Genomic DNA, 14,168 nt, shown 5'->3' with positions numbered 1-14,168 from the left:
AATAATATATATTAATGTATTATGTGCCTGTATATTAATGTTAATGTATTACTGTAATATGTAGCTCAAATTGTCAATCCGTCTATATTATTGTACTAATAATATATATTAATGTAATATTGAAGAGTTAATTGATTAAAAATAATAAATGCAAGTACAAAAAAGAGCAAGGTACGGAGGGGTACAAAAAAGATTCAAAATTGCTAACAACGAGATTTGAACGCAGGTACTAAGGTAAAGAGCAAGCAAACTTAACCAACTAAGCTAAATTAACTCATTGTTATATTATAGGAGTATTATTATTATCTTAATTATATTACGTTACGCTCTAATGATTTATCGGACCTATTCCATACACGTGTCAAATTAAAAAAATAATACAATAATTCTGTAAAAAAATCCGGTGTTTACTTCAAATAAGTAAGGAAATAATGATTTGAATGTTTTAAAATTGAATTTTAAACCGAAAATATCAAAATTTAGAGGGAAAAAAATCTTTTTTGACAAAAAGTGCGGCAAACCGCCTTTGGCTGTTTGTCAGCGCATAGATCTCGAAAATTTATTCGAAATCAAAAAAAAATCATCTCAATCGGACAATCGAGCGAAAAGTTATGGCCTTTCAAAGTTTTCGAAGCTAAAATACATAAATTGTTGATGAATTACTAATTCAAAACTCACCGTTTCAATTGTTCCTACCACGCACCGTTTCAATTGTTTCCACCACGCACCGTTTCAATTGATTTTACAGATCCGGCCTCTAATCCTCCCAAAATTTGACATCCCTCCAACTCTACACAACGATTCAAAATGTTTTCCTTTTTCTTTTATTTTTCATTCTTTTCTGTTTATCAATTTCCTTTGTAGGATTTTATGTTACCTTATTTCTGCTATTTCATTCCTTTAAGCTGTTTCTATATGAGATTTTCTTAAGATTCATAAGTGTTTCTATACGTAAAGTCAGTGGCTTGCCCTTTTCCCAAGTTTTCCCCCAAAATAAAACTCTTACTCTCTTGCTCTTTCTCCACCGTCCGAAAGCGCTTGAGGTTAGTCTTTCTTCTTCTTTTTTAAATTTATTTGTTTGCTTCGTCAATGTTCTTGTTTCGGTCTGTAATGATGCTCGAATCTCTTTTGAAATTTAAGCAACCGTCCACTGAAAGAAGGTTTCACACTGTCGCTTCCGACTTGAAAATGGCAGTTGATTTATCTATATTTCTGCTCCATTACATGATCGAGAACTTAAGGGTTCCTGCTTTAGGGTTTTTCTATCGTTTAATTTTGGGATAATTGATGAGTATGTTTAAGGGATGAGAGAAAAGAATTTGAAAGAAACAACGAAGATCAATATCTATTTAATATATTTAATTCTAAGGTGTCCGACTAAGAATGTTTTATGGTCTTTTTTCTTCTTAATTTTAGTTTCCCATGATCTCTGATTTTAATTTTTCAGGAAAGAAAGTAATGTTCTTTTTTTATTCCATTGTTCATAGATTTAGGGTTAATTTCCGTACAGCTGGAAAGATTTACAGTTTTAATTGAGAATTAGAAGTCTGGGCTTGTAAGTGATATTTCTTTACACCTTCATACTTTAGATCGTAGGTGGAAATAATGTGCTTGATGAAGATGAGTTAAATTTAAGGTCTATTGAGAACTGCTTTGATTTGGAATGGATAGGTGCTACTCGGAACTGGCAGTCTGGTTAAATATATCTGCAGTATCTTACTAGATACTATCACTGCGTACTGTTCACTGTTATCATACTGCGGAGGGTCTTATGACTCTTTTTCCTATTTTTTTCTGCAGAGCCGGTATTATAGATCTCCTGAAGTTCTTCTTGGATATCAGCATCCTTTTGACTTGAATTTGTAGCCTTCTTTTCTATTTATTGGTTTTGCTTACTGCCTTTGTCTTTTGGTGGATCATGCTGGTATGGACTTGAACTTCAGTGGAATAACTTCAGCAGAACATTGTTTGATCAATTGAATCCTGAGGTTTAAAAAAATGACCTTTGGAGTTTATTCCACAGAAGTTCTAGTCCAGCACTCTATATTAGTCACATCTTCTGTGGATTAAACCTTGAAAGGTTCATCTTTGTATTTCTATATGAAGATTTTTTTGGAGCAATGACGTAGAAGATTCATATTGCTATTCTTTTTAGCATGCTGCAACTACCTAAATTAGTCATGTTTCAAGCCTTTGGCAGTAATAATTAGAAAATGTCTATTTAAAATATTCAGTTCTTGTGATTCATTATTGTCTTTGATGATTATATTCCCTAATTCTGATTTTTGTCTTTGGTCTTGATCGTTAGTTCTAGTTTGAACCTTGACCACTTGATTAGATATACAACAGCTATTGACATGTGGTCCTTTGGCTGCATAGTTGCTGAACTCTTTCTTGGGCTGCCATTATTCCCAGGTGCTTCAGAATTTGATCTTCTAAGGCGAATGGTTGAAATTCTTGGGTATGCCTCTTGCTTTGATGGTCATACATATCTCTGGCTAACAATTTGTCAGTATTTCTAGGCATCATTTTCTTGCGACTGATTTTATGTATAGCTTTTCTTTGGTTGATCTTATAACCGAGCAGATCTTATTGTGTCCAAATAGGAGAATTTCACTTATCATTAAATAAGCGTATGCAATTATCAAATTTCATACTCACTCTGTCTCTTATTTTTTTGTCTATCTTAGAAATTCCAAGATTCAAGGCAGTGTGTATCTAATGCTTTGACAAGTTTGTAGGCATTCATACTAAAAATTTCCCTTATGCTAAACAAAAATGTATAAGGAAAGAGAAACAAAAATTTGCATTGATTTTTCAGATCACTAATATTTTTTCAACATCACAAATTGAAAGTTCAGTCTACCTCTCTCTCTTCAGTTTCTTTTGTTCTACATAAAAGTATCATTATGACAAGTCAGATCCTCTAAGATGATTCCTCTATTGAATTGGCAAGATAGGCATTAATACTTATGAACGAGATCTGTGCCTTATAAGGGGTGAGTTAATGCTGCATTTTAGGATCAACGTGAATAATTTATTTCTTGTATATAAGAACCTTGAAGGATGTGCTAGAATTTTCAATGTCCTTAAGGCTCTGCTTGGTATGGAGGATGGAAAAGAGTGAGGAATGCTTAAGGTACAAAGTAAGAATCTGGTTATGAATCTTAACCAATGAAATTTACGAAAACAAAATAAAATTTTGTCCAAAATAAAATTTTCATGCTTACGAAAACAAGTAAATAGAGAAAATTCCAATGAAATATGCTTTTTACTGAAATTGCATTAGAACTTCTGCTAATATGTGCTCATCTAGCTGAGTTAATTCATAAAAGTTCAAAATATCTTTAAGACCCTTCCTACTTGATTTTCTTGAACTATGTTTGATCAGTTGCTGTTTCTTAGTTATTCTGCTATTTTCTTGCATTCAATATAAATATTATGCTGTTTATTATTTTCTTATTCTTCATGCGTACTTCTTTTTGAAGGGTTTTGTACAAACTTTCATTTCCATCTTGTTTTAACTTATCCTAAACCAACCTGGTTACATTTAGATATAATTAAAATTTGTTTTTAGCACTCATTAGTCATTTCTCATTCAGTTAGTCATATCTTTGCACTTGTTACGAACAGCCTTTTATATGTGGTTATCATGTAGAGAGCAGCCCCCTGATTATGTTCTAAAGGAGGCAAAGGCAAAAAACATAAGTAAGTTCTTCAAGTGCGTCGGGAGAATCCTATAGGGAATAGTGAAGTTTGTGGCAGAAGTGCTTACCAAGTATTAATAGAAGAAGAATATGAAGCCGTAAGAAATTTCTAGTGACTAGTTCTTGTTCATTTACATGTTGCATCTCTTGTCAAGTTTTTCATCTGATATAATTGTTGCTTGTTTCTGTTCAGAGGGAGTTAAAAAAACCGTTGTTTGGAAAAGAGTATTTCAATCATAAGAATCTTGAAGCAGTAGTTACATGCTATCCTTACCTAAAAAACTTACCTAAAGAAGATATCATTAAAGGTTAGCATCTAACTTCAACATTGAATGTATAGCTTGGAGTGGTGAGAAAATTTTTCTAGTGTGTAGTCTGTGGATAACTTACTAAAGCTGCTGCATAATAAATCTATCACAGAGAGTCAGATACGATTGGCTTTGATTGATTTCTTGAGGGGACTAGTTGAGTTTGATCCGGCAAAACGGTGGTCACCTTTCCATGTATTTGAAATTTCCCATGAGCACTTCTTATCATGCTATTCCAACTAAGTATGAAGAAACATAAGAGCTTTAACATCATTGTGCAGGCTTCCAAACACCCTTTTGTTACCGGGGAACCTTTCACACGCCCATATAGGCCTCCCCCTGAGACCCCTCACTTGGTAAGGGACTTACGCATGCAGCTCTGCAATTGAAGAAGATTGAACCTTATGTCATAAATCATAGATTTCTATTTGTATTTTGTTAGATTTCTGGTGTAGTATGATAAGTGCGGTATTTTGTTTGGCGAGATGTATTTATATCATAGATTATTCTTCTTCTCAATATTTTGATAATGAATTTTAATTTTTTTTATATTTTTCAGGACTTTTACAATAATTTATAATATATATTTTTTAAATTTTTATGACCTTTAGCGGCGTTTGTGGGAAAAGCGCCGCTAAAGGTCCCGATCTTTAGCGGCGTTTGTGGGAAAAGCGCCGCTAAAGGTCGGGACCTTTAGCGGCGTTTTTTTAAATAAACGCCGCAAAATTTAGCGGCGCCATCTATAGAGGAGTTTTTTGCGGCGCTTGCAAAAACGCCACAAATAGTTTTAGTGGCGCTTAAAAGCGCCGCTAAAGGCCTAAAAAAACGCTGCTAAAAGTCAGTTTTGCTGTAGTAATAACTAACTTGAGGTTAGGTTAACAGAATGACACGATTAACACAATAAAAATACTTTAAAACTTAACTAAAATTTAATGATCAATTTAAAATCTTAGCGATAATTGAGAGACATTTAGTGCAATTAATCCGGAATGACAAGACCTAAGAAAGAAAAAAGGGTGGAGGAGGAATAAGGTTTGAGTAAATGTAAATTTAATTTCACTAGACTAATCAATTGAGTTAACGGTTCAATTGATTTTATCATTTACTTAAATTTATAGAGCAAATTGTTATGAATCAGTAAATAAAAATAAAAATAAAAATAAAAAATTAGTGATTAACCGATTGAATCAATTTACGAATTTTTAGTATTTTTTTAATTTTTAATTATTGTTGAATTGATGATGTGATCGGTTCAACCACCAATCCAATTTTTACAACATTGATATTTCATTAAATGCAAAAAAGGTTAAAATATGCTATAAGCATCTGTACTTTTGAAGTTTTAGAATTTAGTCCCTATGCTTTTAGTTTCTAGGAATTTAGCTTCTTTACTTTTTCAGATTTTAAAATTTAGGTTCAACTATTAATACTTTTAAATATTTTTTTGCTAAATTTGTTAGTATGATGTTTTGAAATAATAATAAAAATTCACTTGGTAGTTATGCAATTAAAAAATGACGTTATAGTTAACTTGAATTTAATAAAAAAAATTAAAGTGTTAACAATTTGACCTAAATATTGAAATATGAAAGATAAAAAAACTAAATTCCTATAAACAAAAGTACAAAAATTAAATTCCAAAATTTTAAATAGTATAAGGACTTATGCTATATTTTAACAAAAAAAAATATTTTACAATTTAATTTTACCTTTCGGTTTTTCTGGGAACATAAACCTATTCTATTTATAACCTCATTAAACTACTAATAATGGATGGATTAAATGCAAAAACAACCATATTGCTTCAAAATTAGTGGACTGAGGATGACATTGACCTGGTCAACCATGTTTCACCATGGATTCTTTTGAAAATTGAAAATTTTCTATCTTCATGCATACCCCCTTTTCTTTTTCTCTTTCTTTCCCACCAAACAAACAAAAAGTAAAACACAAAATCATCCAAATACCCCCCTCACCTTTTCTTTTTTATGCCTTAGAAAAAAGATAAATCTTTTTTTGAAGGGTTAATCTTCATGCCCTTCACAAATATGTCTCTCCCCATCTTCCTACTTTGGCTGGTTAGCATTCCCTTTTTGGCCCATTCGTCCCCTTCTCAGCCTAGAGGTAAGCATTAAATACATGCATGCATGCATACATACATACATATATAACATATGTTTGTACATATTAACACATTTTACTAATGGCACCATTGTTAATAGAGAAATAGATTGGGGAGATGTTAATATTTGAATTTTAAGATATTTCTTAAGAAATGGTTGCGAAAATTAATAATACATGCAAAGCAAAAGGCTTAGTTAAGGGGTAGCCAATGATTGGAGTTATAAAGCGGTATAATATTAACTTTAGTCCCTTTCAGTTATAAAGTTTTCAATTTAAGCCCTTTGTACACAATTCTTTTTACTTTTGGTCTCTCCAAGCTTTAACAGTTTTATTTTGATGCTCAATACTGAATTTTGGCTTCATCCGTGATGCAAAATCTCTTTAGGATTGGGGCAAAGCCAAAATTGTGTTAGGGTTCGAAATAAAATTAAAATTTCTTGGGGGCAAAGGCATAAAATTTATATTTAAAACAATGAAACTAAAATATAATTTTTTAAAAGGACTAAAAGAGCTATTTAACCATTTTAACCAAGGGACGCCAAAGCCCCAAAAATGGTAAATTGATTATATAATAACTTCAAAATTTATGAAATCACAAGTCAAAATTTGATAAAATTATTTTTTACCCTAAAAAATTTATTATTCATTTTAATCCCCTAAAATATATTTTTTTCACCCCTTGCTACCCCTAATTAGAAAAAAGTCTAATCATACTAGTGTTGGACACTAACACCCAAGACCAAGTAAGAAAGCTTGATTTATGCAAATATTTGTGTGCCTTTTTAATTGTCCCGTACATGCATGCATGCATGGCCGACATTGATATATGCAGGCACGTTGGTAAGCTGTGGCTCGTCGACAAAACAGTCAATACCCGACACCAGCCTCAGTTACATCCCCGACGACGGCTTTATAAACGTTGGGAACAAAACAACTCTCGAAAGCAATGATTTGCTGCCGATCCTATCCACGCTACGATATTTTCCCCAGAAATCGGCGAGGAAATATTGCTATACGTTCCAAGTGATAAGGGGAGGGAAATACTTGGTGAGGACGATTTATTTTTACGGAGGTTTCGATGGAGGGAAACAGCCGCCAGTGTTTGATCAGATCATCGGAGGAACAAAATGGAGCGTGGTGAACACGACGGAGGATTACGCCAACGGGATGTCGTCGTATTATGAGATTATCATCGGAGCTCATGCGAAGACGTTGAGTGTTTGCGTGGCGAGAAGTAATCAAACGGCGGCGAATTCAAGCCCGTTTATATCCGCCATTGAAGTGCTCTCGTTAGAGGATTCCATGTATAATTCTACTGATTTTCGTACCCAAGCATTGGTCGCTGTTGCGAGAAGTGCGTTTGGGAATGAAGATAGCATAAGGTAATGATCAGTATTTTTGGAGTCGGAAAGGACCGGTCGGTTGGACCAAGAACCGACCGGGGTATCGGTTTGGAATACAAAGTCCTCATGTTAATTTCACACTTTGATTTTGTACAGCACATGAAAGATAATATTATAAGCTTCAAAAGATTTTTTTCGTGTGGTTAATGTGTTATCTTTTGAACCTAGCTTTCCAGATGATCCATACTACCGATTATGGCAACCATTCACAGACAAGAATGAAGTCGTTTCGACCCAAACAATTGTAAGCAGTTCGGATTTTTGGAACAAGCCACCGGAGAAAGCGTTCTCAAAGGCGACCGCCGGAGGTGTGGGGAAAAAACTCGAGATTCAATGGCCGTCAGGATCACTTCAGAGCACTAGATACTATGTTTCACTGTATTTCCAAGACAATCGGGCGGCGAGCGCCAATGCTTGGAGAGTGTTCAGTGTTGCGGTAAATGGGAAGACTTTTTACAATAATCTTAATGTCTCAACTGGCGGCGTGACGATTTATTCAGCGGCGTGGCCATTGTCGGGGCCGACTACAATTACCTTGACTCCTGACGCTAAAAGTTCTGCCGGGCCGTTGATCAATGCCGGTGAAGTTTACCAGATTCTGCCTTTTGGTAGAAGGACTCTTGCAAAAGATGGTAGTTTTTTTTCCCCTACGTTTAATAGTTGAATATGGATACAAAGATATTATTTCTCAAAAAAATTTGTCAAAAGTAAGAGTATCATAGAGGTACTTATTTTAGGAGCTTTTTATTGAAAAAATGCAAATTATTCTTATTAGATCAAAGAGTAAATTAACGATTCTATTAAAAGTTACATCTATTTCTACGGTTAAGAGTTGGTACTTATACCTTAGCATGAGGTACACGTGACACACCAAGTGTCACTATCTGGTTATTCTATCAATTATGCCTGCTTTTAATAGTATAGATGAATGAATTTTTTAACAGAAATGACCAAATTGCTCTTTGACCTAAGTACATGAACTAATTTACTTATTTTTTTAATAAATGAGGCAAAATACAATCTGCTTCTTAATATAATGGTCGTTATGATACTTTTACCTATAAATAACCTATCAATTCTAACTCAAACTAACCCAAACCTAGATAGACTAGAGCTCAAAACAATCTAGATAGATATGAAGTGAGTAGAATTTGAAATGATTTGAACCCCTATGACCTCAACTTGAAATTTTGAGCCTTTAACTTGAATTACTGGAACTTGAAACAACCCAAACCGAAATGATTGTTTAATACCCAAATTGATCCAACCCAAAATCAACTGTATCCACCCAATTAACATAAACACGTTAATAGCATCCAAAATGCAATGCATAACGTATTTAAAGTGATATGAAAAAGAATTGATCAATTTAATCATTGTCGTGTTTTGGATTTTGATTTTTCTTGGTAAAAGTATCGTAGAGGTTTTTGTATTAGGAGTTAGATTACATTTAGTTCCTTACTTTAAAAATAGGCAAATAAGTCCTTATACGTTAGACCAAAGAGCAAATTAGTTCTTTCTGTTAAAAATTTAATCTATTTCTACTATTAAAAACTGGTATGATGGAAAGAATAACTAGACAGTTACATGTGGATTCTACTCATTCTAGCATACAAGGACCAATTTTAACAGTAGCAATAGATGGAATTTTTAATAGAATGACCCGTTTGCTCATTGATCCAACATACATGTCTAATTTGTCTATTTTTTAGTAAATGGCAAAAAATACAATCTGTAACTCCTAATACAAAGATTTTCATGATACTTTATTTTTACTGATATTTGTTTTATTCATTTTAAAACACGAAAAGTCGAGTTTTTTTAACTTAGTGATATTTTTTACTAATTTTAATAATACGAATGCTTTTTTGGATTTCCTAGTGGCGGTAATGGAGGAACTGGCTAGAAACCTCGACAACCCTCCACTTGATTGGGTAGGTGATCCATGCTTGCCCCAAGAAAACTCATGGACCGGAGTTTCTTGTTCCGTAAAAGATACAGTTGCTAGAATTATCTCTTTGTAAGTTATTTCGAGTTTTCATTTTTTTTATATTATGCATGTCTATTTTACGTTTCATGTTTGAGGTTTGTAGTTGTACATCTCAATAATATTATCTTGAAGATTCGAACTTAGGTTCTCATCTTGAGAGTGCAATGTTTCTAACATTCATATCTAATTTTTAGTTACTCAACTTGGTAATGAGGTATATTTTGGTATTTGTATATTTTTTTATCTATATTGGTACCTAAACTTGAAAACTAAATTTATTTTGATCATTGAACTTGAAAATATAATAGTTTGACGGCATTACACTATGAGATTGTGCCTAATTTTCAAGTAATGATATGATATAATCCTAGAGGGACTAGTGTTTTAATAATTGGACTAATGATTGAATCAATCAGACTATCGGTTCTCGATTCAATCAGTTTGATCAGTTCAACTATTAAACTAATAATAATTAACTAATTAAAATTTCATAGAAAAAATATTAAATCGATTCAACTACTGGTTTTTGTCCTTTTTTTTATACTAATTTTTGAACGGTTTTTTATTCAATCAATTCAACCTCTTTGATTGAACCAGTATACTGGTTGGTTCTTGGTTCAATCAGTCCAAACGATCAAAATCTAGTCTCATTCTAAAAGCACTAGTCATATCATCAAATCTTAACAAAATATAAGTTTAGGGACTAAAAATATATCTAGTTGTCAAGTTCATGTACCGAATTGAATAAAAAAACATAGGTACCAAAATGAACCTGGTTATCAAATTCAGAAGCTAAAAACTATATTATCTCAAAAATTTTGAACATACTTATATGAAACACGAAGGCACATACCTATATTCAACACTCGTATTTGAGTATGAATAAGCATAATATCTAAAAAAATGTGCTAACTTCCTTTTAATTTCTTGATGATATGAAGGGATCTTTCAAATGCTGGGATATCTGGCACTCTACCTCTAACTATAGACAATTTATCTGCACTCCACCATCTGTAAGTAGACTAGCTTCTTCCATTATGTTAGAGATGTGCATTCATTTGGTTCGGTTTTAAAATTTTGGAAATTAATTAAAACAAAAAAATTTAAGTAAAATTGTTTAATTGAGAAAAATAATTGGTTAAATCAAGTAAGTCAATTAGTATCATATTCATTAATTCGTTAACTGAATTTTTTTGTTTGCAGTTGGTTAGGGGGAAATAAATTCTCTGGTTCGATCCCCGAAATGAATTCTTTGCTTAAGCTTGAAACTTTGTATGTTCTTTGACAAAAATGTCCCCTCTTACATGTTCTTATTTGGTTAAATTATGTTTTAATACGTTCACTATACTCAAAATTTTAATTTAGTCCTTGTATTTTAATTTGACATAAGTTGGTCTCTCTATTTTAGTAATATTATCAATTGGGCCAAATAGTTAATAGTGTTAATTGTTCCGTCAAAATGATAGTGTGAATTTTTTTCGAAAACACACCTTCCAAGATCAGAAAAGAAAAATCAAGTCAACAGATGGATTGGAAAATGGTGTTTTCAAGAAGAAAAAAAATCCACATCAATATTTTAACTAGAATAATTAACTATTTTAACTATTTTAATTGACTAATAAATTTATAAAAATAGAACTACCAAATTATACTAAATTGAATACAGAGATTAAATTTCAAATTTAAGTACGGTAGAGAAATTAAAACCATAATTTGAGTAGCTTTTTTTTCCTCAATTGATTTGATTGCATTTGACATCTATGTATTTTGTTCATGGTTTTCCACGGAAGGCATTTGGAGAACAACAATTTTACTGGGGAAATCCCTCAATCATTAGGGGAACTTCCTTCTCTTCGTGAAGTGTAAGTATTATATGTAAAACCGCTAATTGTGTTAATATCATGTTTCATTCGATCGTTAAGTTAAAAAATAATAGAATTTTTTTTATATAAAATCAATAAAAATACTCATATTGTGAGATTTGATCTTAAAATAATATAATATTCGATTTTATAATTTCAACTAAAATCTTATTTGATTCTTACATAATTTTTTAATAAACGATTGATTTTATTGGAATTTTAACAGATTACTTCAGAACAATAACCTTGAAGGTTCAGTTCCTGAACAACTTGCAACGAAGCAGGGTCTAAAACTTCAGTAAGATAATCTTACTTCATCTTTATATTCGATATTTATAATTGACGCATAATTGAAGATGAACATGGAGATATAACTCTCCAAAGACCTTTCAAATTGAACTATCCAACGCACATATAGAAGTGTCCATTGGCTAGACTGGGTTGTGGTCAAGTTCCAAAAAAGAAATCAATTCTAAGCTTATTTTCGGCCTAGCCCGAGACATGAAAATCCTTGACCAAGAAGTTTGAGCTAAGCCTATTGGGTCGGGCGGACCACTCAACGCATGGATAGAATCTAAAATCAAATGACTTAAACTTGAAAATGACCAAAATAAAAGACAATCTGAACTCAAAATAACTTGAAACCTTAAAATCAAAATTGACCCAACCCGCCCGATTAACCAGTCTACTCTAATGATCTTCTAAGAAATACCCATATCGAACATATACTCATTTTCATTCTATAATCACACTTAAATCCGAGTAATCGAAAATCTCAAACCAATCCAATTTACTTCATCCAAAGCTTATGACAAAGTATTGAGTCTCATTGATTGTGCTTTCTATTTTCAGGGTGTCTCCTGGAAACCACCTTTCAAAATGAGTGAAAATGGATCTAAAACAGCTACGAAAGTCTCATCACCAAACAAATGATGTAATTTTTTTTTCAAGCAATGATATTAAAATCCAGCTCAATGGAATATTGTATCTACATAATAAATGTTTTAATACAATATTCAAATTTTTAGTATTATTTATTACACCAGATATTAAATTATATAATATTAAAATTTCTAGAAATTGTGTTACTTAAATTATATAATATTTAATATTATTTACTAATGTATAGTAAAATTGCATTTTAACCCCTTCAAAATGAAAACAAATTAATATTTTTTCCTTTCAAAATGATGAATCATAAGTTAATATAATATAAAACCAATGACTAAGGTAAAAAAAAATTTAAGGACAGAATTGAATTATAAATTATTTGGGCTAATTTATAATTTTATAATTTTATAATTTTTCAATGGATCATAAAAATAGTTTTACCATCTTGGGGACGGGGTTCAAGACCCCAATCTGCCCTCCATTATCTTCGCTCCCAGATAAAACTACACTTTGACCTTTTTAAATTTTATGATTCAATTTTGATTTGACTACAAATATTTTTTTACTTCGCCTTTAAATGGATGTGTTTTGCCATTCAATTGGTAACTACGTTAACTTTTTGTTCAAGTGAATTGATGATCCTAATTTTTAAGATCGTGGAATTCTAGTTTGAAAAATTTTAATTTTTTTATTTGAACTTGAGTTAAGTCGAGTTTAAGTTAACCCCAAATAAACTAATTATTTTGTTTTCATTATTCAAGAAAATAAAATTTTATAAAATTAATACTTTTATATTTTATGATTAAATTTAAATAAAATTTCATTATCATCAAATAGTAATGTGGACGGAAATTAAGAAAAAGAATGGAGTTTACCATAAAGCAAGTCTACTTGTGTAAACATTGTAAGAATTACGAAACTCACAATTTTATTTTGACATAATAGATCAAATAAAACACATTTCAATTTTATAAAAAAAATTATTTTAGTTTTTTTTTAGTTTTTTATATCTTTTAGCCCTTAAATTAGTATTTTTAGTCAAAACACCAAATGAAAAAAATTAATATTTACTAACTTTACAGACGTGACAATTCACGTTTATTTCATATCAATAATTAATACATAGTATAATCGATATTAGTTACCATCCACGTTGTATAATCAAAGTACGTTTGATTATATAATAAATGTATATTTATTTTATAAAACAAATATATTTAATAATTTTGAATAAATAGAGTTACATGATATAGAAAAAATAATTACAACAAATAAAAAAATAAGTCAATATTCAATATTCAACAAAAAAAATAGAGACTTGTCCATTTTTTTCCAAAGAGAAAAATGTATTTTCCATCTTGGACCTATAATTTCCTTGATTGAAAATAGACATGTGTTACATATGAGTCTATTAATTTTTTTAATATATATAATTTTTTTTAAAAATAGTATATTTATATAATTAAAATTGAATATATCGAAAACGAATATTAAATATAAATAATTCAAAAAATAAATGAAGATCGAACCAACATAAAAAAAATTTATTCCAGAGGTTGAACTTAAATTCCAAAGCTGAGGAAAAAAAATTCCAAAGGATAGTAATTAACTTTTCTAAGATTCTTGTTTCATATTTTTCAAAGGACTTAGTGGCAAGATTATCATAGTGTATAGTATGAGAGTTTCGATTTAAATATTTAATATCATTTATTAAACCTGTTCAAAGGTCGGAATGTCTGTCTAAAACTTATGAGATTTTTGATAAAAAAATTTAAGTTCGGAAAATGTACTTAGATAATAAAAAAAACTTATTTATCTTGAAATATTGGGTGTTTTAAATTTTATGTTAGTTGATGACTAAAAAAGACAAAATTGAATAATTG

At 30.9% G+C, this 14,168-nt stretch overlaps 1 protein-coding gene across 1 annotated transcript; it reads left to right on the top strand.

Moving 5' to 3' along the window:
* Positions 1-5,930: 5,930 nt before the first annotated feature.
* On the top strand, positions 5,931-12,424 carry LOC107934126 (putative leucine-rich repeat receptor-like serine/threonine-protein kinase At2g14440). The gene is made up of 9 exons (XM_016866480.2): positions 5,931-6,139; positions 6,972-7,521; positions 7,711-8,174; positions 9,424-9,562; positions 10,474-10,545; positions 10,736-10,804; positions 11,323-11,394; positions 11,621-11,692; positions 12,247-12,424. Exons 1-9 carry the CDS (start codon positions 6,049-6,051, stop codon positions 12,275-12,277), a joined length of 1,560 nt encoding a protein of 519 aa, XP_016721969.1. The 5' UTR covers positions 5,931-6,048; the 3' UTR covers positions 12,278-12,424.
* The last annotated feature ends 1,744 nt before the right edge of the window (positions 12,425-14,168 follow it).

The sequence above is a fragment of the Gossypium hirsutum genome, chromosome A01 (assembly GCF_007990345.1).
Source record: "Gossypium hirsutum isolate 1008001.06 chromosome A01, Gossypium_hirsutum_v2.1, whole genome shotgun sequence".
Lineage (NCBI taxonomy): Eukaryota > Viridiplantae > Streptophyta > Magnoliopsida > Malvales > Malvaceae > Gossypium > Gossypium hirsutum.
Note: the sequence above shows the minus strand (reverse complement) of the source record. Positions and strands in the feature narration are given on the sequence as shown.